Source organism: Kogia breviceps, chromosome 11, assembly GCF_026419965.1.
Source record: "Kogia breviceps isolate mKogBre1 chromosome 11, mKogBre1 haplotype 1, whole genome shotgun sequence".
Lineage (NCBI taxonomy): Eukaryota > Metazoa > Chordata > Mammalia > Artiodactyla > Physeteridae > Kogia > Kogia breviceps.
Window position 1 is genome coordinate 9,336,183 of NC_081320.1, and position 27,946 is coordinate 9,364,128.

The following is a 27,946-nucleotide window of genomic DNA, read 5'->3' on the forward strand; positions in this document are numbered from 1 at the left end:
TTTTTTTTTTTTTTTTGGCAGGGCGGCGGGTTATGTGGAATCTTAGTTCCTGGACCGGGGATTGAACCTGCGCTCCTAACCACTGGACCACCAGGGAAAGTTCTGGTAATTCTTCATTTATCTGACATTTGTGGTGCAGCTATGTGCCAGCACTGGGCTAGGGCTAGGCACTGGGGACATAGCCACGACCAGAACAAAGCTCCGATCTCGTGGAGCAAAAGCTATAGCTCTCGCCAACCTCACAGGTTAAGGATCAGCCATTCCTTCTTCAAACAGTTCCTGAGCCACAGCCTGGTGCTGGGAGGGATGACGGTACCTTTGACCAGTGTTTATCAGCCACTGCACCAAGCATCTTACACGGATTATTTCATTTAGTGTCACCCCAGCCCTATGAAGCGGGCACTATATTTATGCCCATATTACAGTTGAGGACACCGAGGAGCAGAGAGTAAGTGTTGGATGAGATCGTAGACTCATCTGCGCAGAGTAAGGCGTAAGGAAAGGCCAGCTGTAGACCAGCTCCCTCTTAAGCCCGGGAGACCTGGATAACCAAAGCCTGGTTCTTTGTGACACAAAATAGTAAATCTAGACTGGAGGTCAGTACAAATGCACTGGATAAGGTTGTGTTTTTTTGTTTTTTTAAAAAAACGTGGGGTCTGTACAGCTTTTACTTAAAATAAGATCTCCGCTAACCTTTCATCCCTGTCGTATGACTGTCTCCCATTTGACAGATGAGTAAACCGAGGCATGCAGCGCTTAAGTAACTTGTCCAAAGACAGCACAACCGGGTTTTCTGCCGCAGGGTTTCTTACCACCCGCAGGTTCCCAGGACTCCGAGGCGGGGGCGGGGGCGGAGGTGGGGGGGCGGAGTGGGGGGAGGGGCCCGCGGCCGGGCCGGAGAGAACTACGTCTCCCAGGATGCCGTGCGAGGGGAGTGTAGGGGCGGGGCCGTGCGAGCACAAGGCTGTCATTTCTTGGTATTAAAAAGAAAAGAAAGAATCAAAGCCACAAGCGTCACGTCTAGGAATAGCCTCGAAGCCAGGCCAAGTCATTATAGACGATGAGTAATCCGGTTAAGTCATTTCTCTAAACACCATTGCTTGTAAGAGAATTAAAATATCAGCTTACATCAGAGGGGGAGAGGCAGGCTCCAGGGGCCCGGGGCGGGAGCGCAGCCAGGAGGGGGCGCGGCTGGCGCGCCTCCGCCGCCCGGCCCTGCCCGGGGCGGAGGCTGGACGCCAGCGCCCTGACAGCTGGGCCCTGGGCTCGGCCTGGCAGCCAGCTAGGGGGTGGCTGAGGAGCGGCTCGCCAGGCCTCAGTTTACCTCATTGTTAAGGGCTTCGAGGAAGGTTTGGGGCTGCCTCCTCTCAGGAGAATCGGTGCCCTCGTGGGGGCGGTCCTGCGAGGTGAATGAGAAGCAGGGGCCTAGGCCAGACGGGACTGGGGTTCCCTTGTCTTCAGTGTCCCCCCTTTCTCCCGGAATTCCAGGGTTCATATCTCGATAGCTGCAGGAGCAAAGGGCTGGGGACACTTGGAGGGGGTGAACCGAAACTCACGGAGGTGCCAATTTTGCCCTAGACTGCAGGAGTCAGCAAGGGTTTTGGCATCCCGAGGTCAGGATTGTGATGAATTTGGGTAGGGCGAGCTCATCAAGAAGCTGCCTCTACAGTCCAGCGGTTAAGACTCTGTGCTTCCACTGCAGGGGGCATGGGTTCCATCCCTGGTCAGGGAACTAAGAGCCTGCATGCCACAGCTAAAGATCCCGCATGCTGCAACTAAGACCCGGTGCAGCCAAATAAATTAATAAATATTTAAAAAAGAAAAAAAGAAAAAGACTCCACTCTTCCACTGCAGGGGACGCAAGTTCCATCCCTGGTCGGGGAACTAAAATACCAGTATGCTTGCGCAGTGTGGCCAAAAAAAAAAAAAAAAAAAAAAAGCTGCCTCTAGAGCTTGCCCCCTAAGCCCCGCTCTAGGACCAACAAAATGACCTGGGGCCTGGCCATGAGCCAGACACAGGTATCATGCCCCCCTCGGTGACCCTAAGCTGGACTCTTGGCAGATAAGGCTACTGGGCCCCAGTCTTCCCACTGGCTTCTCACACCAGTCCCCAAAGCAGTAGAGAGTAACTCAAGCTTACAGCTGAATGCTTGAGGCAGGCCAGCCCCAGCTTTAAGCTCATTACACACGGTCACTCTTGCAACGAATTGGGCACTTTTGAAATTCCCTTTTCACGGAAGGACACAGGGAGGCATGGAGAGGTTCATGACTTCCCAGGAGGCTGCACTCCTGCTCAGCCAGCCCACTGGAACAGGAGCCTCCGAGGCTCTGGGGTCAAGCTGACTGCTCCCCAATCCTGGCGCCGCCCTCACTTTCAGGTGACCTTGTATGAGTAACTCACCGTCTCTAGTCCTCAATTTTCCCACGTGTAAAATGGGTTTAGCAATACCTACCTTTTGCAAGATTACTGTGAGGGTTAGAAATAACGGCCTTCAACAAACACCTTCTATTGTGTCAGTGGTGTTATGTGAAAATAGCCTCCGACCAAGCAGATTCTACGTACTTCTGAGCCTGTGGAAGAAAGAAGTAAATACTTAAATCCCGCCCCCCCGCAAACCCAACGATCTCTTAGCACAGCAGGCATCTTCCCTACACCAGGGGACCGAGCCCTGGTCACACTGCTGGCTCCCCTGCACAGCGCTGCCCTGTGTGCACCCCAGGCCCTGTCCTTAGTGACCTGGGCTGGGCCCTGAGACTCCCCATCTGATCAAGTTTTCTACCTTTGCAGGTAGCAGCTTCAAGGTCCTGAGGTCCCCAGTTGGGGTCTTAGGGTTTGGCCAGGATGCCAGAATGCTGGGAGAAATTGTGCTCAAGGTAAATGATTTCTCTCCAACCTGAGTGGGCCCCATTAACCCCTTCAGTACTGGAAGCCTAGGCTTGGGTTGGGTGGGTGTTGCTGCTATAATTCCTGCTCCCCAAACGAACTCATGGGACTTTGCTGATATCACAGTGAAAGCTTCTAGACTTCCTGATGGCGCAGTGGTTAAGATCTGCCTGCCAATGCAGGGGACACGGGTTCGATCCCTGGTCCGGGATGATCCCACATGCTATGGAGCAACTAAGCCCATGCGCCACAACTACTGAGCCTGCGCTCCACATTCCACGACTGCTGAGCCCACGTGCCGCAACTACTGAATCCTGTGCGCCTAGAGCCCATGCTCTGCAACAAGACAAACCATCGTAATGAGAAGCCCACACACCGCAACGAAGTCCCAACGTAGCCAAAAAAAAAAAGCTTCTGGGCTTGGGGTTGCCTGGGGAGCATTGGCTCTAAGAATTCAAGATCGCTTAGAAATTTCATGCTCTCCCTGAACCTGTCCCCACACCCAATCCCATACCTGAAGGTCAGGCCTCTGCTTTCATCTTGGTGATGAAACTGCCACGGGGTGGGGAGTGTGGGGTGCTGCCGTCCCTTCCCGACATCCCACAATGTTTGTTGGCAGGGAGAACACAAGGGGAACACAGGTCTAAATGGTCCTGTCTATACCCCAGGCCCTCCTTACTTCCCACTCCGCCAACCAAGGGCTCAAATTCTCCCCACACCTAGTGTACATCCTTTCTGCTCTTGCATACCCAGGAGCATGTGTTCAAACCCGTGTACACCTGTGTATCTGACATGCATCCTGCATATCGAGGAGCCTGTAGCTCACACATGGAGGCACACATACACATATACACACTCAACTGTAACTCACCTGAGAGCCCACAGCCCCTGAGGCTTCCTTTTCCACATCTGGGGCACCACCTTGGACTACCTTGGGAACGCTGAAAGGGGACAGATGGTTGCCCAGCCCCCCCGGCCCCTCCTCAGCTGCCCACCTGTGCCTCGGTGTCTCCAGCATGGGGCTGGCCTGTGAGATTTTGCTCTGTTGCAACTGCCTTCTCTCCCTGCCTTGGCCTCAGCAGGCTCTACCAGGCCACATTTGAAGCGAGAGGGCTGCATGTAGGTGGTTTCCCTGGGCGTCGACCTGGGGTAAGGACAGCTCCTGGGCATGGTGGTAGCTTGGCGTCCACCCCTCCCTGCCAAATCTGGCAATACGGTCACACTGAGAGGGCTGTCCTCCCCATGTCCCAAGCTCTGTTCCCGACACCAAGTGCTCTTTGCTGGCTTGGGAGTTCGCACCTTATCCACCTAGAGAACGAACCTCTGCTCATCCTTCAAGGCTCCCTCCAAAGCACACATCCACACCCCCTCTGTGTCCCAGCGCTCCCAGCATACACCCCTGCTTGACATTTGCCACAGTGAGGCTCCCGTGGTCAGTCCCATGCCATTATGTGACTGGCCAGCATCTACTGAGCGCCTATCCCCAGTGAGGAGTGGTCCTTCCTATCAGCCAGCGCCACGCTGTTGGCAGGGCCACAGCCCCAGGCCCCTGCTCTTCTGGAGAGCGGACCCATGTTCAGAGATGGAACAGACTTGCCTGAGCTCCCGCAATAGGTTCAGGAGATCCTAAAGCCGGTGAATAAAGGAATTGGGAAGGAAGAGGAGGAAGTGAGAGGACACAGAGGGCGGGCACATAGTGGGTGCTCCGTGGAGGTCCATAGAAGGGGGATGAAGGACACGCAGGAGAAGAAGGGAAGAGGAAGGGGCAGGATACCCATTCCCACCTCCTCACACTGCCTTCCTCACATCACCGTGTACCGTCCAGCCCTTCCCCAGGGCAGCACTTCCTAATTTGCAAAGGCAGGATAGTCTGTGATATTTTGGCCTTGAGGTAACACATGTTCCCGTCTTTCTGGAGCCCCCGGGGCCGGGTAGCTCTACAGGTCTGGTGGTCATGCCACCCCTCCGACCCCAGGCTGGCAGCTGGGATCAGAGCCCCCTACACTGGGTATCCCTGCTGCTGCTGGACCCTCAGTGGGGCCGCGAGTAGGACCTGGGGCCTTGGACTCCACTCTGGGCACCTCCTGCTCAATCGTCTAGGGGACTCAGAGTCTCCCAGACCCTGACCCACAGAAATCTGCAGGAGGGAAGTTCCGGACACCCACTAGCCTCACTCTGGTGAGTGAGGCCTCCTTGTGGCTGAGAGGGATCTGACTCCTCCGTGGAGTGGAGAAAGTTATGGGTATTCTCCATACGAAGACTGAGTGCCCGAAATCAGTTAAGTTCTTCATGCTCAGTTGTCTCATCTATAAAATGGCCATGGGCATAATAAAAGCCCGCACACCTGCTAGTGCAGTTATGTGCACTGGATGAGTTATTTCTTATAAAGAGCTTAGAACTGTGCCTGGTGGGAGGAAGAGCTTCATAAATATTAGCCCTTATCCACAGCCTGGGACAAAGCAGAAGGCATGGCGTGAGCCAGGGCTGGGGGAGGGACACAGGAAACCTGGGATCCAGGTCCCACTCCAAGGTAGTAGACGGGGTGTTCCTTCCCCACCTACCCCAGCTTCCCTCCTTCTGTTTCTATGTGTCAATGTGTCATATTTTGTTGGCTTTGGGGCTTTTTTTTTTTTTTTTTTTAAATAAACAAGGGCTGCCTGAAACCCCTAATATTCTGGTGAAGTTTTGAAACAGCTCAGAAATCCCCTCCTCCCGTTGTGAGTCAGAGGCAGGGGCATTAAGCAGAACTCCTAGTGGTCTGCTGTGCTAGAAACTGCAAAATAACAGCTGGGCAGCCCTGTGACCCCAGCATCTGAAATGGGGGCTCGAGAATATTAGGGTGCGCTGGTGAGGCACGGAGGCCTGAGCGCTAAACCCTACGAGGATCACGATGCCCACCCGCTCACGGAATTTGAAGTGAAAACAACTCTGAACGGTTCAGTTAGTGGAAGGAAGTCCCACAAGACTGGCTTTTCCCGGAACGGTGATTTCGATGCTCGCTTGGAAATATCGAATTCTTTCCAAGCATTTTTCTTTTTCTATTTTGGTGCCTGAAGCACGTGCTTTGGGGAAGTGACGGGCAGCTTTCTCTTTCCAACCAGGCCCGCGCGCGCGCGCGCGCGTCCTCACCGATGCGGGAGAGCTGCCTCGCCTGCTCCGGGAAGCGAGCGCCCCCGCCCGCGCCCGCGCCCGCCCTCGGCGCCGCTCCACCCGGGCGCGGGGGCTGCGGGGTCCGCGGGGGGTGGGGGCGCAGTCCCGGGGAGCCGAGCCGGGTTCCGGGGCGGGGAGCGCCGCCTGAGCGGACCCGCGGCGCGGCCCGGCCACCCTCCCCCCCTGGGCGCATTGAGCCAGGGGAGACGGGCGGGGGTTTCGGAAAGCGCTTTCCTTGCTCAGCCGGATCTGAGTCAAAAGGGGGAGCTGGTTCAAACCGAAAGAATAATTCGGCTAGCCAAGGCCGCCAGTATTTCTCTGGGGTCCCAATGTTTGCCAGGCAGGGAGCTGCAGAGCCGGAGCATCGCTGGCCCCTCGGGCTTCGCTGAAAGCCCCGGGCCCGCAAGTAGTTCCTCTTTTCCCCAGAAAAGGGACTGGGGGTGGGGGTGCTAAAGGCAAAAAGGGCGGACTGAGGGGAGGGTGCTTTCTCCAGCCCCACAGGCTCTGCCGGGTCCCCAGGACCCTCCCCGACCCTCCTTGAGGCCCAGATGATTGGGGCTCTCTGTCAGAGGTGAGTGAGGCCTTCCTCTCCTGCTCCAGTAGGCCCTTCTCAGGTCGTTCTAGAAGTACCTCATGCCTCTGTACATCTGCACCCTCTGTTCCTTCTACTTCTCCCTCTCCACCAGCTCGCAAATCCTTCCACACCCTCCTGGGGGAAGAGGTGTGAAGCTTTTCAGAAAAATTTCTGGGAGTTTCGTATTGACACGTCTGGAACCTCCGTCTCCTCTTAGAACAGCCTGGCTTCACATCGTAGACTCCTGCTTGAAACCGACTTGAAAAGAACCCCTCAAGTAGCTTCAGAATCCCGGACACTGGCCCCCTCCCCTCGATTTCACTGCCAGGCCCCTTAGCTCAGCAGGGCTTGCCCTCTGGCCAGCATCCTAGTGGACACAGTGAGGCCCAAATTAACAAGGTTTTTTGAACTGACATTAACAGGGAGAGAAACGTTGGTCTATACGTAGCAGCTAATCATTGTTTTTTTCAGGCCGGACTCCCAGCCGGGAGTGGGTTAGGGGGGGCCCACTGGGTTCTGACCCTTCCACCTCAGCTTCCTCAGCCTTTGCAGTCACAGAAACTCTCTGACTCAGACACCCTGTTGGACCCAAGTGCGTTCTGACCTCAGGACAGGTGTGGAAAGGAGATGCTGATGGTTCATCTTCCTGGGCCACCCAGAACACCTGGCCTGGCCTCTGCTGCGCTGCTGCCTCAGCCCAGCTCGCCGACTCAGCACAAAATTCGCCCGGTAAGCAGGACCGTCGTGAGCTCCCAGGCAGCGCCAGCTGGCCTTCTGAGGAAGAGCCCTGTCGACCGCAAGACGACTGTGGCATAGAGGGCCTGGCTGGTGCACACAGCACACAAGGACAAGCACAGAACACGTCCAAGGTCAGGGTCATGCAGGATCAGCTGAGCATGTGAGGAGGACACAGATTCCCCCCCATCCCCCAAACACACAGGCTCACGGGCGGGGCTGGCAGGGCAGGGTCAGCACGGCCACTGACCCATCAGAACACCTGGCATGAACCTGGCATTACCTCCCTGTGGTTGCTGTGTTGTGGGAAAGTCTGGGGTTCCTGCAGCTCCCCTTTAGAACATCGTGCTCTGGCCAGCGGTGGAGACATACACATCCACGTGGAGATGTACACATCCACACGTCCAACGTGCTCCCGCATCAACTGTCGGGCCCACCTCCGTGCCTGGGAGCATCTTTCCTCTGTGTTTAGCGGTCAGTGTTTCAGATTAACTCTAACCCCATGAAAAGGAAGTGGAGATCAGGGGTGACCAAGAATACCAGGCTGTCTGCCAGCTGCAGGGCCGGGGCTGCCCCCAGTCCAGGAAGCCTTGTGGAGGGAGGAGAGAAGAGACCTCAGGGATCACTTCCTGTGAAAACTCCCACTTCCAAGAGCCCTCGGGACAGGGGAGTCTCCCAAAGGACAGTGTTCTGGGGTCATCATATTACTCCCTGAGGTTTCTCTTTCGTTTGGGGAGGGGCTGGCCGATTAGGGGCATGTGGAAGACAGGCAAATAAGGCCCAGAGAAGTTTTATCTCAAGACTCCCCAGTTTTTGTTTTGTTTTGTTTTGTTTTTGATCTAACTGTCAACATGAAAAACAAAAGCGGGGGCCGGGGTGGGGAAGTACTGTATAAAATTCTAGATCCGCCTCACCAGCCCCAGCGCCCTGATGGGGCCTGAGTAGCAGGTGCCCCTCTGCCGTCCGGGGGACGCTCTGTGGTTCCCTCAGCCCCTGGATGGCCTCCCCACTCTGAGGCCATTTGTCACTGGGCTTTGTCAGTTTTGTTATCCCCCCGAGGGATTTGAGTACGGCCCACCCCCGGATGAGGCCTCCGTTTTACAGAAGACTTGGCTGGTTTTTGTTTTTCATCAGTGCTTTAGAGCAGGGGAATAACTGTTAATCCGGAGGGGCGAAGAGAGCCCTGGCTGCCAAGAAAAAGCTGGGACCATCTCCATTTTAAGGGGCTGAGTGAGAACTTGGAGTTGCAATGGCGGGGAGCAGAGGTGGTTCTGCCTTCTTCTGGTACATTCTGGGAAGCCTCTCTGGCCTTGTTCCATTTTTATAGGGTTTTCTATTTTTAAGGGGTTGTACAAAAACAAACAACAAACAAAAATGAAGAACATATGACTGAGATCTAAAGCCCCGAATATTCACTCTCTGGCCCTTTTCATAAAAAGTTTGCTGACTCATGATTTTACACATGGAAAAACTAAGCTCCAGAAAGGCCACACAGCAGATTGGTGGCTGAGCTCTGCCTGTACCCACCAGTCTCCTGCTTCTCCTTCAGGCTTGCAGTGAGCGCAGGTAGGGGGCCCATCACCCCCGGGTCAGCCACCTGTGAGCGCAAGGGGTTGGAGGGGGGACGCAGATGGATGCTTGTGTCCCCGATGGTCCATGCTTCCTATCCTTTTCCTGACAGTTGCTTTGAATGAGGTATGTTTTGTTACCTTTTACCTGGGGATCTCCAAGCACACGACTGAATTCAGAGAATATAGTTGCTGGTTTCTGTACATTTTCCCCCCTGCGGTCTGGCCTGTTCATCAAGAACTCTATGAATCAGACAATTCAAGTGCGTGCAGGCACACACAGGCGTGTGTGTAGGGGAAATGACTTTTCTGGGTAACTGAGGGTTAACTGGAAACCTGTGTTCTTATGCCTTGTTGAAATTTTTTCTACAAATGATGAGCATTTCCCCAACTGAGTATTTTGAAAAGTTCCACCACTTTCTAAATATGTGACCTTGGTCAAGTTACCTAACCTCAGTAACCTCAGTTTCCTTATCTGTAAAATGCACCCAGTGCTGCCTCTCTAGGCTGTGAGAGGCGCTAGAAAGACCAGCACGTGCTCGAGCGATGGAGCCGCCCTCACTGTTATTGTTCTTAGTGAGTCAGAGGAGCGGCTGGTCGGCTGAGGCTCTTTGCAGGTGCTTAGGATTACGGTTTGGAATACATTGTGCATTCTGTACCCGTTGATGTGGCGATTGGCCAGAACTGGCATCGATCTGCCGTTTCTGTCCCAACTAAGTCCTCCCAAGGAGATGGTCTTCTTATGATTTGCCGCTTTCTCATAAAAGCCAGTGCAGTCAGGGCTGCCTGCAACGAACGAACCAAGGACTCTCGGTCTGTTGGGAGCCTGAATGCTGTCTTTATGTGGGAAAGCGTCCACAGATAGAGTGCAGGGCTGGGGCTCAGCCTTCCCGTCATGCCATCTCACCCCCATCCTCCCCCATCCTCCCTGCACACGACCCAGGACCCACCCTCTTGCTGAGGGCCAGCTGGGAAAGAGACAGGGAATGGGGGGGCCTTAGCTGACAGCTGAGAAGGAAGGAAGCTCTGGGGTGAAGGCCCCGGGAGGGCTGTGGGTCCCCAGTGAGTTTAGGGGGTGCTGGGGGGTGTTTGGGGAGGTCCAGGTCTCCGTCTTGGCCGGGTGCCTTCTGGGAAGTGTTTTCTGACTGGCCGTCCCATTGAGGAGTTGAGGGGGCTTCCCTGAAGTGGGGAGCCTACAGGAGCCCGAGCGCCATAGAATAGCTCTTGCCATCTGTGGAGGGGAAGGAGGCAGCCACAGGACAGGGAGGGTGGCCACCAGGCACTCCAACCTGCCGGGCCCTCTGCTCGCTGGTCTGACCCCTACCGCTCCAGCCACCTACCCCCTCGGGATGAGGCCAAGGAGGCTGCTGGTGCCGTGAGTAGGAGGCACGGCGCCCACCTTTGATGAAAAGAATGAGCTCAGGGTCAGAGCAGCTGCCAGCCCTGCCCCTTAACCAACCGTGTGGCCTTGGGCATGGCACTCTGCCTCTGGGCCTCACCCTCCTCATCTGTAAAATAGGAACGCTTACCTCTTGGTGTTGACGTGAAGACAGTGAGATTGATGTGTGAGAAGTCAGCCTCATGGGGTCTCTAGGCTGACAGCCTGCCCTCTTCTCAGGGCCGGGCAGAGCTGCGTGCGGCCCTGGGGCGGGCAGGGTCTTCCAGACCCAGGGCGGAACACTGTAGGCTTTGGTTTCTGGGCTGGGGACGAAGGCTTTCTCTAATCCTCATCTGGGCTCAGTCCCTCCAAGGGTCCCCCTCCAGCTCAGTCTGTCCCCGTCTCTCCACTTCTTGCTCCACACAGCCCGCCCCACGGCGATGTAGATTTCAGCTTCTGCTTACCCTGCAGCGTGCTCGCCAGCAAAAGTTTAGTTTCCACCTGTCACCATACAGTTGACCCCTTTACCCATTTCACCTGCCCCTGGCTTCCCCCGCCCCACTTCCGCTCTGGTAAACACTACTCTGTTCTATGTATCTACATGTCTGTTTTTGTTTGGTTTGGTTTATTCATTTAATTTGTTTTTGTTCGTTTGCTTTTAGATTCTACATAGGATTGAAATCATACAGTATTTGTCTTTCTCTGTCTGACTTATTTCACTTGGCATAAGATCCTCGAGGTCACCCGTGTGTCGCAAATGGCAAGATTTCATCTTTTTTTAATGGCTGAGTAATATTCCACTGTATACATAAACCACATCTTTATTCATCCGCCGATGGGCACTTAGGTTGTTTCCATATCTTGGCTATCGTAATTAATGCCGCAGTGAACATGGAGGTCATATATCTTCTGGAATTAGTGTTTTCGTTTTCTCTGGATAAAAACCCAGAAGAGGAAGAGCTGGATCGTATGGCAGCCCTATTCTTAACTTTTTGAGGAAGCTCCGTGTTGTTTTCTATAGTGGCTGCACCAATTTACATTCCCACCAACAGTGCAGGACGGTTCCCTTTTCTCCTATGTGGATTGACTTTTATTTATCCTGCCTAGGACTCGGTGTCCCTCTTCAATCTGAAGATTCATGCCTTTTTTTCCATTCTAGAAAATTTTCATCCATTTTTGCTTTGAATATTGCAAATATTATTCCTGTCCCATTCATTCTGATTTTTTTCTTCTGCAACTTCTATTTGTGGTATATTGAACCGTATCATTTTATCATCTGTGTCTCAACCTTTCTTTCAAATGTTCTAGTCCTTTGCCAGAGTGTTGCATTCTGATTAATTTTCTCAGATTTGCCTTCCAGTCAACTCGACTAGGTCTAATCTGCTGGCTTCCCTGTCCAATCTGTTTACAAATTCAACGTCTATGTCTTTCATTTCCTTGCTTCCTTTTCAAATCTGTTTCATCCTTTTCAAATCTTTTTCATAGTATCCTGCTCTTTCACTGTCATTTTTATTCCTTCCTTTACATTTTTAATTTTTAACATGCCGATTTGATCTCTTTCAGCTTGTCCTGTTAACCCTAAGTTCTCAGAGATGATTTTCCTATTTGCTGTACTGTTGACTCTCTTTCATGGTAGATAGTTTCTTTGTTTAATTTAATTGGTGTTTGTGAGCTCCTCTTCAGTGAGATTGTTTTGCTCTGTGGGAGTCCTATGTGTCCTGGGCTCTGACAATGGCCTCAGAGGGTCTGTTTTGTATTTTTTCATGCCAACTGCTCCAAGGGCTCATCAGGGGAGTATTTTTGTGTAAATTTTTCAGCTTGGGAATTCTTCGCCCCCTGGAGAGTGTAAGTTTGGATGCCACCTCCATGGATAGTTTGGGTTTTCAGCTCTGATCTTTCCCAGGAATCTTTTCTCCCACCCAGAGCCATAAGGCAAAACCAGATTCACTGTCCATCGCCTAGGTTGTTGAGTAGATTCTTTCCTGATAGACAGCCTTTCCAGGGTTCTAGCTTACATAGCGGTCCCAGTTCCTTTCCTTCTTCTTTTTTTAAAAAAAAAAATTAATTAATTTTTGGCTGCGTTGGGTCTATGTTGCTGGGCGCGGGCTTTCTCTAGTTGAGGCGAGTGGGGGCTACTCTTCATTGTGGTGAGCGGGCTTCTCATTGCGGTGGCCTCTCTTCTCGTTGCAGAGCACGGGCTCTAGGCACAAGGGCTTCAGTAGTTGTGGCACGCGGGCTCCGTAGCTGTGGCTCACGGGCTTAGTTGCTCCACGGCATGTGGGATCTTCCTGGACCGGGGCTCGAACCCGTGTCCCCTGAATTGGCAGGCAGATTCTTAACCACTGAGCCACCAGGGAAGTCCCACAGTTCCTTTTCTTCTTAAGGCCATACCTCTTGACCCTGTGTGGCCAGGGTCAAAGCTCAATCTTGACACCCAGTCCTCTCTGTACACTCAATACTGGGGTGTCTCCCCACCCGTTTTTCAAATTCTCCTGTGGTTCGAACTTCTGTTCTGAATTTCTCAGTGTTTCCTCAGTGTTATTTCCATCCGTGGTGTTGCCAGAACCTGAAAGCAGTGGTCTTGGTGTTTGGCGGAGCACCTGGTGGAGGGGTTTGGGGGCCTGAAAAACTGGTCCTGGGGAGGGTATCGGTTCAGAGGGAGAGCTGAACATCTCTGCGTGAGAAATAAACAGAGACGGCAGGGTGAGGAGAGGGGAAGAATAAAGGGCCTGGGGGTAGGGACGTCCCTGGCAGTCCAGTGGTTAGGGCTCCGCGCTTCCACTGCAGGGGGCATGGGTTCGATCCCTGGTCCGGGAGCTAAGATCCCGCAGGCCACCAGGTGTGGGAGTGGGCGGAAAGGCCTGGTGTATGAAGGCAGGTCGAGGCTTGTAAAGTAGGAACGGTGAGACACCCCAGGGGCAGAAACAGGACCGTGAAAATACTGTTTGATTGGGCTTTGATTTAACTTTGTTCTTTGTGCCGAGCAATGCTGCAAATCCCCGCTCCCCTGTCACGCACCCGGTGACTGCCGCCTTCAAGTCGGTCACAAATGCCTGGGTCCGTGGTACCCGAGTAAAATCAAAGAAAAAGAGCCTATCTGGGGTGTGCTGGGCTACAGGGAAGAAAACCTCCACAGGAAAGGAGACAGGGGAGGAGGATTCAGCAGAAGGAGGCAATGGGCAAGAACTGGGGGGAGGGGGAGGGTGCTTTAACCTCTCCCTGGGGTCCCTGGAGCCTTTGAGGGGAGGCACTGGGTTCCTCTCTGGACCTAAAGAGAGGGCTCAGGAGTTTTACCTCAGCTCTGAGTAGCACAGCCCACTGGGTGAGGCCTGGGGGAGCTCACAGATGGGCCCCACAAACACAGGCTCCATCCGAAGGGGCAACACCTCGCTTATCCAGAAGCCTAAGGTTTAGCCATCTCATCGATCCGGAACAGACCTGAGAACAAGGAAATGTGGTTAAAAAAATACATGCTGCCAAGAACATGTAGTGAGTTGTTTTTTTTTTTTTTAATATTTCACTTGATAGTAGAATGTATTGTATACATTTCTACTTTTGAAAGCGTCCTTCTTTTGGTTGGTTTTTTTTGTTTGTTTTTTTTGGTTTTTTTGGCCCCACAGTCCATCATGCAGGATCTTAGTTCCCTGACCAGGGTTGGAACCCGGGCCCCCTGCCAGTGGAAGCGCGGAGTCCTAACCACTGGACCGCCAGGGAGGTCCCTCCACGTAACTGAACTTTTGCACATTTTTCAAATGCCTTTGAGACATTTACTCAGGTGACTGGATATCTTTATTTTAGAATCATTAAAGGGGTGGAGAACTTTGGAATCAGTTCTGGTGTAACCTCTACTAGCTACTCAAGCTTGAGCCTCAGTTTCCCTGTCTGTAACGCACCCAGGTCACACGGCCAGTGGTGGCAGAGACCCAGCTCTGTGGTGGCACTAAGCTATCCTGTGTACCTAGCACAGGACCCTGGGGAGGTCTGCTGACTGTCCCACTGAAGGACTCAACGCGTTAACGAAGTTCCTGGTAAGGCCGCATACGAGGGACGTGTGTCCTCTCACAGATGGAGAGCATTCTCTCCAGTGCAGGGTGATGTCCGGAGCACTTGTCTGCAGTCCTTACCAAAAAGCCCCCCACCCCGCCCTCAAAATCAACCCTCAGGACGATCTAGACCCACAAAACAGAATTCGAGGACCTGTCTTCCTTCCCTCCAGCATGTTTTCACACATAATCCGGAAGCTGAAGAGGCAGCAGAAGTCAATGGGTGCACAGCCCAGCGAGGGCAGAGACACCCTGCTGTTAACCCCTTCATCCCCGGGGGATGGGTCAGTTCTTATCCTGCTTCTGAAAGCTCAAGGGGAGGGTGGAGAGGCCCCTAGGGAGGCGGAATAGGCCGGAGACCGACCACTCTGGTGCCAGACATCTGGGGCCCCATCTCTGCACCCGTGCTCGCAGGTGTTCCATGCTCAAAGCTCTCTCTTCCCTTCACCCCTCCCCCTGGCTGCCACCCCCTTTTCCCTGCACCCCGTGACTGCTCCTCCCCCTCCAATATCCATTCTCTCCTTCTCTCCTAGGATAATGGCTGGCCCCCATTCCTAGATGGGCACAGAACTGTCCAGAATAAAGGCTATATTCCTGGTCCCTGTAGCTGGATGTGGCCAGTGGGAGGTGAGCTGAAGTAAGGGCTTGTGTGAGCCTTCCCGGCTGTGCCCTAAAAGGGAAGGAGCAAGCTGGGCCCTACCTGGGCCCCTTCCTCCTGCTGCTGGCCCATGGCTATGGGGCAAGCACTCCGGGCCACGCGGAGGGAGCAGGACCCCAGGCAGGATAAGCAAAAGTTGGAAGTGGCCTGGCCCATGATGGCTTCACAGAGTGGAGACCCCACCCTCCAGACTTGGACTTGGAAGGAAATGAACCTCAGTCTTGAGCAATTCTGAGCCTCTTGTCACGGGCAGCTGCCCTCACAGCCCATCAGATACAGGTACACGTACGAATCCTTGTCTCCAGCAGCTGCCCCTGGCTTCTGCCTCCACCCCTCCTCTCCAACCACTGACCTCCTTCCCGACAAACCCAATGGCCTCTTTCCAGCTGTCACCCCGCCGGACACCTGGGTGGAGCTTGGCAGCCTCCTGCTCCTCCCTCTTGGCCCATCCTTAGCTTCTGGATGTCATGCTCCTTGCACCTCCCGTGGCTCTGACGTCCCTCTCCATGTCCTTTGAGGGCCCTTATTCCTGTGCTTGTCCCTGACATGTTAGTTTCTCCAAAGTTCTGTCTGAGATCATTTTGGGGATAAGGGCTAGATTGGCCTTCTAAATAGAAGGGGGGGGTGTTTCTGGGCTGAGCGGTGGGGTCCTGTCCACTCAGATTCCAAGCCGGGCCTTTTCTCCTGGCTGGACATTGCCCATGCCGTACGCTGGGCTCGTGCAAACGTATGTGGGCCACTGCACTGCTCATGATGGCGGCTGGACTTTCTCCCTCTGCGCCAGCAATTGTTATGTCTTTTTATTTTCCAAAATGGGGCTGGGTCTCCTTAGAATCATCTCTGTGGGGCCCACGGCTGGCCCTCACCCTCCTGCTCGGCCGTGTCCTGGCACGTACACAACTCCCTTCCCAATCCACCAGCGTAGGCTGCTGGCGCTCCTTCCAGGGAGGTTTGGCCGAGCCAGGGCTGCCCTGGCCCTGCTGGGTCAGAGGTCCTCAGGGCCCTGGAGATGCACAGTGCTGGTGACTCACTCCCCAGCGAGCGCACACGGGGCTCTGGGTGCCCTGCCCCACAGCAGGAAGGCCGAAGGGCACTCGCAAGGCCCCAGGAAAGGCACTGATGTCCCCTCCAGTAAGGGGAGGCCCTTACTGCTCCTTTAATGGTAAGAGCTGATATTTACTGACAGTTCCTTTGCCTGTGCTAAGCACTCACCCTTCAGTCCTCCTATCAGCCCCAAGGTAGGCACAGGGAGGAGGAAAACAGGAAACCAAAAGAGGAGAGGGCATGCCTCTCCCCTCCCCCTTTCCCTCACCTCTGAGCTGCCTCACTGGCCTCGCAGCGGTGCCTCCTCTCCCCTGTCCCCACTCCAGCTCCTCTCCGGCAGGCTTCACACTCACAGGCCGGAGGGTGCTCTAGTGCTGGCACGGCAGGAGCCAGAGGGCCCAGGGCAGTGGAAGCTGTAGCAAAATCAGGGTCCAGGAAGATCTGCACGGGGCAGAAGTGTGTGGACGTAAGAGCACAGGCCGAGCTCGGGGCTGGCTACTCTGCGGGCACACCCTAGCCTCCCTCTCTGACCTCTGGACCTCTGGGTCGGGTCCAGCTATTGACCAAGAGGATTTGGTTGACCCCCAGAAGTGCTAGGGGGCTCACTGGCAGGAAGCGAGTGGGCAGAGAGAGCCACTGCTGGGGAACACGGGTAGGAGCCACTGCGGTCCCAACCATTTCTTTCCAGGGTATTAGATCCACTGTCAGTTCCATCTCTCTCCACCAAGTGGCAGTGCTAGCCAAGCCCTCTGGCTTCCAGGGCAGGGGTTTTTCCAAGGGAGTGTGGATGCAGGACCATTCATCAGCTCACTCAAAATCAGAGTCAGGTGAATTCACCCAGGAGTGGAATTGCTGGGTTGTCAGGTAAGATGATGGACAATTTTTAAAGAAACTGCGACACTGCGCTGTTTGGCACCAAGAAATCCTTGCTGACCACCTCCTGTGCACACGGCCCTGATTGTTCTAGGGGCTGGTCTCCAGGCCTGGCAGCCCCCTGCCGTCCGAAATTTCGGCTTGACGGAGAACAGTTGAGCACAGGCAAGGGGCCTCAGGGCCCTGAAGGCAGGAGACACCAGGGCCTGGGCTGCCCAGCGGGGTCCCAGGTTGGTCTGGATTGCCACTGGCTTCCCACTTCCGCTTGACTGCAGGCTGGCGTGAACCGTGGGCAGGAGCTCAGCTCCCTCGGCTGTGTGGTGGAGGCTGAAGCAGTGGTCCAGAAGCTTCTCAGAGCACTTGAGGCATCTTAGGAGATGACAGGTAGGACAGACCTTTGTAATGATGGGGGTCTGGGCAAACTGAGGGTTGACTGCTAGTGAGGGGACCCTGGGTGGGGAGGGAGGGACTGTGGGGACCTTCAAGGTGGGGGGAAGAAGGGCAGAGGTCTCGGAAGCCTCAGCCCCTCTGACCTCTGGTCCCTGGGGGCGCCCACCCTATTTTTGAGGGCTCACGGGCTCGCGCCTCCTGCAGTACCGGGTACAGCCAGCAGAGGGCGCCTCAGAGACTGCCCTGCTCTTGGAGGGCCAGTCATTGCCTTCCAGGAACAAACGTTTGCAGAGGCCTTGCGGCCAGGCAGGTGGCCTGGAAGGGAGAGTAGGGTGCAGTCTCCATCGTGGGATGGCCTCTGCCTCACACTCAGGCAACCAGTCAGCAACTATCCCTACTAGTGTCAGCTGAACGGGGAAGACGTTAAAATGCCCAGAGGAGCCGTGGCCTGAAAGAGGATGGTGGAGGCGGCACAGCTTGGCGGGTAGGGCACCCGCTCTCCAGCCAAACAGCCTGGGCCACACCCTGGTCTGTCACTTGTATTTGTGAACAAGTTGCTTCACCTCTTCGTGCGTCAGTTTCCCCATTTATAAAATGGGTATGACTACAATAAAGAGAACCTTTTCAAGAAGTTGCCATGAGGATTAGCAAGTTAACACAGCACTGGACTGAGAACAGTAGTGTTTGTTAAATAAATAAATGGTGGAGTGTGTGATGAGAGGGGCACCCCGACATCCCCATCCCCTGGATTTCAGTTCTTAGAAAGCCTTCCCAGCTGAGGTCCTGACCACCTCAGCCTGCTGGCACTGGGCAGCCTGATGTCCGCAGCTTGTCCAGTAATTTTCCTGATGGGCCGAAGCGCAAGGCCTGATTTCCCTGATAAGACTCCGTAACTATCTCTTTGATGGGAATGTGGTTTATCAACAAGCTGCTGTTGACTCTAGCCCACCCAAGGCAGGCAGCCAGCCCTACAGGCAGAGACCGGGTGGGGGAGGGGAGGGGGAAGAGGCAGGCTCTCTGGCTCCAGCGCTGCCCAGAGACAAGGGGATGCCCTGAGCCCGGATCACTCAGGCTGGGCCAATAGGACCATCAAGCGTGGACTCACTGTGATGGCTGTTGACTTCTCACCAGTTTGCCTTTGATCGTTGGAAGACAGTTTCTAGAGAACCTGGCAGGGGGCTTGGTGTGGAAAAGAAGGTCCAGATGGGCTTCCCTGGTGGCGCAGTGGTTGAGAATCTGCCTGCCGATGCAGGGGACACGGGTTCGTGCCCCGGTCCGGGAAGATCCCACATGCCGCGGAGCGGCTGGGCCCGTGAGCCATGGCCGCTGAGCCTGCGCGTCCGGAGCCTGTGCTCCGCGACGGGAGAGTCCAAAACAGTGAGAGGCCCGCGTACCACAAAAAAACAACAAAAAAAGAAGGTCCAGGGTCACAGCAACACCTTCTGAAGTCAACTGGGACCAAGCAACAGTCACCAGGACCGAAGTCACGGCACATGGAGGCTGGAAGGGATCCACAGACCAGCTCATCCGGGCTTCCCATTTTACACAAGGGGACAGACACCAGGGCCCAGGGAGGGTAAGAGGGGGCAAACTGACACAGGGGACAGAATCCGGGTCTCCAAACACCCACCCTTCCCCACGCCGCCCAGTCAAACTCCCCAGCCCAGTCAACAGCACCACCGTCCGTCCCCGTGTCCTTCTGGGACATGCATGGGGCATATCCACCCCTTCAGCCGAGTTCAGAGTAGTCACTGATCATGGCCTTGATCCAGGGTCTTGGGAGGGCCTTAGCCTGGAGGTCAAGGGCCAGGGTACCCACATGCCTCCAAACTAACCTAGGGCTTGCCACCTAAAGTGGGGTCTGCAGAACCACCTTGTTCAAAAAGCGGAATCCCACAGGTGCCCCAGAGCTTCTGAATCAATCTTCATCTGAATAAGATCCCCGAGCTAGGTTCATGTGCACATTGCAGTCTGAGAAGCGCTCTGTTAGAGCAAAAGCCACTTTCCCGCCACCAGCCTCAGTTTCTCTCACAGAAGGGGCAGAAGAAGATCTCTGACCTCTTTTCCACCTCTAACACCCTGGGAGCAAGGCCTTGGGCGTGACCTCCTGCGGGACTCTCTTGTGTTTCGTGGGGGGATACTGGAAAGTGGAATTCCAGCTCCAGCAAAGCTGAGGAGCCACTGACACCTCTCCCATTCCGTGTTGCTGGGCCCTCTCCTCTCTGCCGGAGACCCGGGCCTGGGACAACTTCACAGGTCCTGGAATGCAGCTTATTCAATTCAGTCCACTTCACCAACACTGATTAAGCGCCTCCTGGATGCTGGGGTCAGTAGCAGTGAATCATTGCAACCCTGGCTGTACATTAGAATCATTCATGGTGCTTTTCTTTTTATTAGTTTGTTTTTCGTTTATTTTATATTTTTTACTTTTTGGCCACGCTGCACGGCTTCTGGGATCTTAGTTCCCTGACCAGGGATCGGACCCGTGTCTCCTGCAGTGGAAGCACGGAGTCTTAACCACTGGACCACCAGGGAAGTCCCTGGGGTGCTTTTTAGACATGCCGGTGCTGGGCCCCACCCCAGGCCGCTGGGATCGAGGTCTCTGGGGGCAGGTCTGGGGACAGGTACTTATTAACGTGACTCAGGCAGTTATAATGCACAGCCGGGTTGAGAGCAACTTGCCAAAAGTAAGAGAGAAATCTACGCTAAATCCTACCCAGGCCATCTCCTCAGTGTCCGCTTCCTTCAGGCCAGCCAGCTGCAGCAGGCCTGTTGCAAGCCAGAGGAAGTCATCAGGAAATTCCCTGGATATGGCAATCTGTGACTGCAATCTCTAATTAATCATCAACAGTGTAATATGATCCTGGCCCATGACAAGGGGACCTGCTGAATCCTTTGAAAACCTGTCCACACTGGCTTTCTTCAGACCCAAGGACCAGTGTCCAAGGACCCCAGGCTGATGGGGGCTCAGATCTGCTCCCAGGCTGGTAAGTGGGAGCCCCAAGCTTGGTCCCTGGACCAGGAGTGCAAGAAGCAGAGGCGGTGCTCTGTGTTATGGCTGGGGAAGTAGTCTCGGGAGGTAGAGGTATAATCTGTGTAAATATCGCTCAGGAGGAGTTTCTGATATAGGCTGGGCTGACCTAGGTAGTGAGCTATTAGGAGGCAGCGAGGTAGTGAACTTCCTTTCCTTGCAAGAATCCAAGAGAGGCTGAGTGACTCGGGTCCAGAATCCCTGCAGTGAGGCGACGACCCACATGACCCATTTGCCTTCGGATCCTGTTGTGCAGAGAGAATAATGGCTGGGGTGGGAACAGGGTGGAGTGTAGGGGGCCTGGTGGGAGACCAGGGGTCCCAGCTCTGCCCCATGGAGCTGTGGGACCTTGGGTGAGTCACTTCTCCCTGGGACCTCAGTTTCCTCACCTGCAGGCTGGGGGCCAAGCAACACACCTTGCCGGGTACAGAGCTGCCAGAAGCACAAACCACAAGGTCACCGGGCACCATGGTTGTCTGCCAGCCTCACCTGAGGCCACAGCGTTCCCTTAGTGTGCGGGGCAGGAGATGGAGAACTGTGTCTTTTACCAACAGAGATCCAGACCGCGCATTCTTGCTCCCAGAGCCTGGACTCTGCTCCCTCCCAGGAAGCAGGTGACACCTGAGCCTGGGCGAAGGGCAGGGCCAAGCCGCCACTGCCAATGCTGCTGCTGCAGCGGCAACTGTGTTTGGATTCCAGGCAACGATGGTGCCACGAACGGGGCAGTGCAGGGGTGCAGGATGAGGAGCCGGACCCGGGATGCCTCACTCCTGACCGCACAAACACCTCCCCATGCTCCGTTTCCTCAGAGTGCTTCTGGGGTGGTGGGGAGACTGTAAGGCATTTACTTAGTAGGTGCCCGGTGCCAGGAGAGGCTTGATGGCTGGAGGGGCCATTGATGACAATGATGAAGATCCAGGGAGGTCCTCACCACATGGGGGGCTGACCCTAGGTCACTTAGGTTCCAAGAGCCTTGCTGCAAAGATTCTCGGATTGGAATCCACCTGTCCAGCGGGTGGGACATCCAAAAGGCCATGACTGTGTTCCCTGCGCCCCAGCAGCCCAGGGGGTCCTTGTTGCCAAGCCCAGTGCACGGTGGGGGAGTGAAGGAGTCAGGCGACGTAACTGGGGAGGGTCCTCCATGGGCAACTCAGCTTATGGAGCCTCAGGATCCTGCCTGAAAATGCAGCTGATGAGAAGAATAGCCACCTACGGGCATGAGGTGCTCAGAATCCCCTGCCCAGCTGGGTGGGGACAGGCCTACTTGGAGAGCCACGCTTGGCCTGTACCCACCTCTGCCTCTCCCCGGCCCAGGAGGAGGGGGGACTGGGTAGCCGGGGTCAAAGAATGGGAGGAACCCTGCCAGCCCGCCCAGTGGAAGGAGACGCCACCCAGAGCCAGCTCCAAACGCAGGCGCAGAGCCCCATGCAAAGCAGAGGAAGGGGCCCCGCGGGCGGATGCAGTCTTGCAGGCTCTCTGCCCGGCCGGCAGGACAAGGGTGGATGTCAGTGCCACTCAACCTCGGCCTGTGCGGCTGGGAGAAGGGAGCGCAGTCCACTGGCCCCTGGTGTCCTGTGCAGCACTTGTGTCCTCTCAGCCTCCCTCCTCTACTTGGTGACATGAGGACATAGCTCCCACAGGCCGACTTCCCTGGCTCCTCTGCTTCCCGCCATCCCCCATCCCACTGTCCCCAGAGCCAATCCTGCCTGCGTCAGCCCCTGTCCACGGCAGCTGTGCGGGGGATCGGGGGGGACTCCATCCACTGACCCCTTGCCGAGGGAGGGGAGTGAGCTGTCGGCTGGGACAGGGTCATCTCCACTGGGTACCGTCTCGGGCCACGGAGCGGGGCCTGATGGGTCTCCCACCGCCCCGACCCGAGGGAGGGCCCCTTTCCCTGCAGGGGCTGCGCTGGGTGAGGCTGAGGTGAGCCCTGTTTGAACCCCAGCTCTACCCCTGCTGCTCACCGCCGTCAGGTGAGGTCTTTTCGGCCCTGCCGTGTGGTGGCAGGGTTGGACGCGGTGGTGCGTGGAGAGGATTAGGGTCCTGCTTACCACCCACACGGAGCCCACTCCAGGGCTCCCCTCCAGTCCCGACCTCGGGGATGGGCGGTGACCCAGCCAAGTGAGGGGGGTGGCCCCCACCCTCCAGGCTGGGTTACGGCTGATTACATCAGGAGCCCCTACCTGCCCCCCACTCCCAGCCCGATGCCTGTCTAGGTGGGCACTGAAGTCCTCCCATTCAGGATCCCCAGACAAGTACCTGGAGACTCCAGGCCTGGGCTGTCAGGCATATCATTCCCACTGTGGATTAGGGACCAAACCCAGAGGGGCAGTGACCTGCCTAGGTCAGCAGCAGAGCCGCAGCTAGAATCCGGGTGTTGGTCCGCACTGCCCTCCACGGGGTCTCCTGGCTGCCCCAGGAACTTGAGTGGACGTAAGGACAGGTCCACCCGATGTCAGGACCCTCAACTCTGGCTCCTGGTCACCATCTGTGCCTTCTCTGGGCCTCCCTTGCTGGTGCACAGCCTGGAGGAGCAAGGGTTGGTGGGCCAACCCTTTGGGAAGGGAGGGAGAGACCAGGGCATTCCAGGAGGGTGTGGTGGCATGGGCAGGGGCGTCGATGAGGGTGAGGGAGAGGTGAGCTTGGATAGCAGGGTGGGTTCAGAGGCCCCTGAGCCAGGGTGAGCACTTGTCCCTCACACATGGGGTGAGGGAACCGTGCCAGGCTTGTCTTTGGCCTTTGGAGGTCAGGGATGGATTCACTGTGACCTTAAGGGTGTCCCTTGTGCCTGACCAGAAGGAGCCTCCCCTCCTTGTGCTGGGCTGGAACCTTGCAGGTATGTGGGTGTCAGAGAGGAGGGCCAGGAGGGAGGGGCCTTGCTCCTTGGGGCTGGGGTCTGGCTCAAGTTTTTTTTTTTTTTGGCTGCGTCGTGTCTTTGCTGCTGCGCACGGGCTTTCTCTAGTTGCAGTGAGTGGGGGCTACTCTGTCGCGGTGCGTGGGCTTCTCATTGTGGTGGCTTCTCTTGTTGCGGAGCACGGGCTCTAGGCACGCAGCCTTCAGTAGTTGTGGCATGTGGCCTCAGTAGTTGTGGCTCGCGGGCTCTAGAGCGCAGGCTCAGTAGTTGTGGCGCCCGGGCTTAGATGCTCCGCGGCATGTGGGATCTTCCCGGACCGGGGCTTGAACCCGTGTCCCCTGCATTGGCAGGCGGATTCTTAACCACTGCCTAAGTCAAGTTTTGACTGAATTCACCTCTTTTAATTTTCTATTTCCCTCTTCCAACCCAGAAAGAGCAGGGCCAGGAGGGGCGGAGGAGGGGATGGGGAGAGAGATAAGGCCTATGGAGCTAAGAGCCGTTCTCGGGGCAGGAAGCTCCGCCAACTTCCTTCAGGCCTCTGGGGCTGAGAGAAAGGGCTGCCCAGCAAGGAACTTACCCTTCCTGGCTGCCAAGTGGAGTCAGGTCAGGAAGTCCCCTGATTTCAAAGCCTACCCAGGCCTTGGCTGGGCCCAGCCCACGATTCCGAGGGGCTGACCTGGGATTCCCCCTCTCCAGGCTTTGCCCCCTCACTGGATTGGGAGTTGCCAGACACCTCTCCCAGGACAAGAAAGTCACCCTCTTTGGGGGCCATGGGCTTCACAAGTCACACGGGTTCTCTGTGGGAAAATCAGAAAGTCACACAAGCAGAGGAAAACACAGCACCAGAGACGACCACAAACAGCATGCCAGCCCATATCCTTTCAGGCTGTTTCTAGAAACAGATGAGATATACATGTATATAGTAAACGTATAAGTGTATGTGTCAAAACCAGGGTCATATTCTGTCTACCGTTCTAAAACCTGCTCTTTCTAGTTAATGGCAATAATAGCCATTACCAGGTATCCAGAGCCGGTACTGCCATTAAAGGAACTGCGGTTCCTTTAATTTTTACATCCCTACGGGAGGGGAACTGAGGCTTGGGGAGATTCACGAGGGAACTAAGATCCCTGACAGGCAAAGCGGGCTCCTCACTGGTTCTAATGTGTGTGTGTGGGGGGGACGAGCGGGGACAGTGGCACCAGCGAGCGAGGGTTGGTGCAAACGCCCCCTCCCCTGGGGGTGTGTGTGCTGTGATGGCCTTTGCAGCCCGTGGGTCCAGCCCGCCCCGCCCCGCCCCGCACTGACATCTCCCGCCCCCGCAGACGCCGAGATGCCCCGAGAGGCGCTCCGTTTCCACGCCGAGGCCGTGGGCGCGCAGGTGCGTCTGGACGCGCGGCGGAGCACAGCGCGCAGGCGCGCCACGTTCCACGGCGGCATCGTGTTCAGCCAGAGGCCGGTGAGGCCCGGAGAGCGCGTGGAGCTGCGCGTGCTGTGTCACGAGCGCGGCTGGGTTGGCGGCCTCCGCGTGGGCTTCACGCGCCTGGACCCCGGGCGGGTGACCGCGCCCGGCCTGCCGCCCTTCGTGTGCCCGGACCTGGAGCAGCAGAGCCCGACGTGGGCGGCCATGCTACCCGACGGCTGCGGGCTCACCGGGGACGTGGTGCGCTTCTGGGTGAACCGCCTGGGCCGGCTCTTCGCCCAGGTTAATGCGGGCCCCCGGCTCCTGCTGCGCAAGGGCGTGCTCATGGGCGCCCCGCTCTGGGCCGTGATGGATGTGTACGGGACCACCAAGGCCATCGAGCTGCTGGGTGAGGCCACGGGTGGGGACCCAGGCTCCTCCCCGGGGCGGGAGGAGGTGGAGGCTCGGGCGGTACTTCACCTGCATCCAGAGCCGCGGGGAGAACTGTTGTTTCGTTCATATACGGCCAGTTTTTCCATCAGCTCGTGTCAGGGTATGAAGATGGGCGCTGGGGACAAGACCTAGTCATAGGGAGGGCAGCCTTATCTCTGAAGAATGAGACGACGTGCTCAGCACCCCAAACATCTGTTAGAGGGCTGACCTCTTTCACAAAGGAAGAAATTTGGGGGCTAGGCTTTGCAGTCTAAGTAGGAGTTTGCTGAGACAAGGGTGGCAACAAAGGGAACATAAGTGTTGAGAGTTAGAGGTGAGCAAGAAGGCCGCCTGTGGGGCAGAGGTGAGATGTTCAGGCACTGGGTGGGGAAACAAGGACCACCTGAAAGGAGAGAGAATTTCAGGAGAGGGAGGAGATACAGGAACACTCTTAAAAAGAAATTTTGGCATTCTGGCTGGTGTTCCATGGGCCTGAACAAGCATTCCAGGCACCCCCGCGCATTTGTTTTTCGCACTGCTTGTCACAGCTGCTGGAGCCTCACCTCTGGAGCACCTGAATTGGTAGGTCTGGAGTGGAGCCCCAAGCACCTGTTTTCCCTCCTGAGGGATTTGGAAGCACATCTGGGTTGGGGACCATGAATAATGCTGAAGGTCTCCACTCAGGCAGCGGAAGTAGGGCAAAGGGGAGCTGTCTAAAGGAAGGGTGGATCAGGAAGAGGAATCTGCAGTTCTGCAAATTCTCTGCCGGGTTAAATTGGGAAAGGGGCGGCCAGGACAGGGCTGGGTGAGCAGCTTGGAGCTCCAGCATTGCACCCCAGAAAAGAAAGGGGATGGACACTTTGCTTTAGGGGCAGGGGCTGGGGAGGTGGGAGGGAACGAGGACACCCTGACTTTGCTTTCCCCAGGCCCTGACTTTCCCTTTCTGCCTTAGATCCTACAGTCAGCGCCCCCACCCCCGCCATGCCATGGGTCCTCAGTGGTGAGGCTCTGCCTGAGCCCAAAGGTGAGTGGCTTCCCCAAGCCCCAGGGACTCCCCAGGACTCCAGCACTAGGGGAGCTGGGGGAGGCCCCAGCCCTGGGAAATCAGTTAAATCTTTCCAAGTCCTATCAAGTCTCCCACGGGCTTTAGGCCAAAAAGATTTGGCCCCGCCCCCTGGAAACCTAAAAGCAATTTAACAGCTCTGCCTTCTAGGATTTTGGCTAACTTCACAAGTTACTGGAACACATTCATGAACAGATGTTATTTTGTCCGTCTTCTTTTAAAACAGCAATCCACGTTCATAGTAAAAGCTTTGCCAAACAGAAATAAACGACGTATTAAAGGATAAAGAAGGAAGTGAAACAAAAACAAAAACAAAAAAACACCTCCCAAACCTCGCATTACCTGTTAGGTGGATTTCCTCCCAGTGCTTTGTGGACTTATATATGGGGAGTTGTTTGTGCTTTGTTTGCCTTTTTTCTAAATTGGAATCTTACGACAAGTATGTTTGTACCTTATGGTTTTCGTCCCAACTTTTTTCACTTGATTACATGGTGAGCGTTTTCTTACAAGGTAGTATTCTTCAGAATCCGACTGCAGAGTTCTCTGACCTGTGGTTATATCATGAGTGGGCTGCCCACCCCTTGCCCCCAAGCGCCCCTGACCTCTGTTGTCCCCTTTCCCAGCCACAGCAGGAGACGAGTGTGCCATCTGCTTCCACCAGGCTGCCAACACCTGCCTTGTCCCCTGCGGCCACACACACTTCTGCAGCTGCTGTGCCTGGCGGGTCTTCAGGGACACGGCCAAATGCCCCGTGTGTCGCTGGGAGATTGAGGCGGTGGCCCCGGCTTGGGACCCCCCTGCTCTGGGCCCTGGTGTAGGTGCAGAGCTCTGAGCCTGGCCCCCGCCAAGGGACGAGGTGCAGCTCTGCCCTCTTTCTGCAGAAGAGTCAGAAAGCCTGGTTAGCGACAGGTGTGGTGGAGAGATGGAGTCAGAGCCGCAAAGGCTCTTCCCCCTCCTCAGCAGGAGGGGGCCAGTGGATCAAGGGGGTGCCCCTTTCTGCCCACCACACCAGAACTACCTCCCTGGTGGGCGTCTGGCTGGAGGAAGTGGCTCAGCAACGGGCCCGTGGGGTTCTCACCCCTCTGCCTAGCTCCAGGTTCATTTTTGCATGCCAAGGCTTTTGGCTGGTCACCTGGTTCAGCCACCATGAACCTAGCAATCCCTGGTACACCGGAGTCCCAGGAACCCACATGTGCCAGTGAGAAGGGCCTTTGTGTAGAGAGGGGGCAGCCTGATCCCTGCTTTTATGGCTAAGGAAGTTAAGGTACCTGCGCGTGTCTGGTGAAGCCCTGCCCACCCCGGGGTATTGAGGGGCCTGAACCAGATGCAGGGAGCATCTGGGTGGAATTTTGTTTATTTATTTATTTTTTTTAATGGAAGTATAGTTGTTATGCAGTATTAATAAGTTATAGGTGTACAATGTAGAGATTCACAATTTTTAAATGTTATACTCCATTTATAGTTATGATAAAACTATCGGTTGCCTTCCCCCTGTTGTACAGTATATCCTTGTAGCTTATTTTGTACCTAATGGTTTGAACCTCTTACTTCCCTACCCCTAAATTGCCCCTCCCTATTCCCTCTCCCTACTGGTAACCACTAGTTTGTTCTCTATATCTGTGAGTCTGCTTTTGTGTTACATTAACTAATTTGTTGTATTTTTTTTGATTCCATGTATAAATGATATCATACAGTATTTGTCTTTCTTTGTCTGACTTATTTCACTTAGCGTTATATCCTCCAAGTACATCCATTTTGCTGCAAATGGCAAAATATCATTCTTTTTTATGGCCGAGTAGAATTCCATTGTATATGTATATCGTAACTTGTTTATCCATTCAGCTGTTGATGGACACTTAGGTTGCTTCC

At 55.4% G+C, this 27,946-nt stretch overlaps 1 protein-coding gene across 1 annotated transcript; it reads left to right on the plus strand.

The window, feature by feature from the left end:
* Positions 1-2,804: 2,804 nt before the first annotated feature.
* Positions 2,805-27,812, plus strand: NEURL3 (neuralized E3 ubiquitin protein ligase 3). The gene is made up of 9 exons (XM_059078512.2): positions 2,805-2,874; positions 7,080-7,337; positions 14,866-14,959; positions 15,160-15,269; positions 17,183-17,291; positions 20,149-20,284; positions 24,506-24,991; positions 25,967-26,038; positions 26,701-27,812. Exons 6-9 carry the CDS (start codon positions 20,257-20,259, stop codon positions 26,907-26,909), a joined length of 795 nt encoding a protein of 264 aa, XP_058934495.1. The 5' UTR covers positions 2,805-2,874; positions 7,080-7,337; positions 14,866-14,959; positions 15,160-15,269; positions 17,183-17,291; positions 20,149-20,256; the 3' UTR covers positions 26,910-27,812.
* Positions 27,813-27,946: the final 134 nt, after the last annotated feature.

Excerpts from the sequence above, each read along its gene's own strand:
- NEURL3 (XM_059078512.2), top strand. The coding sequence starts at position 20,257 with ATGGGGGCTCAGATCTGCTCCCAGGCTG. Across the intron at positions 20,285-24,505 it reads TCAGATCTGCTCCCAGGCTG|ACGCCGAGATGCCCCGAGAG; the intron begins GTAAGTGGGAGC and ends CCGCCCCCGCAG. Across the intron at positions 24,992-25,966 it reads CAAGGCCATCGAGCTGCTGG|ATCCTACAGTCAGCGCCCCC; the intron begins GTGAGGCCACGG and ends TTTCTGCCTTAG.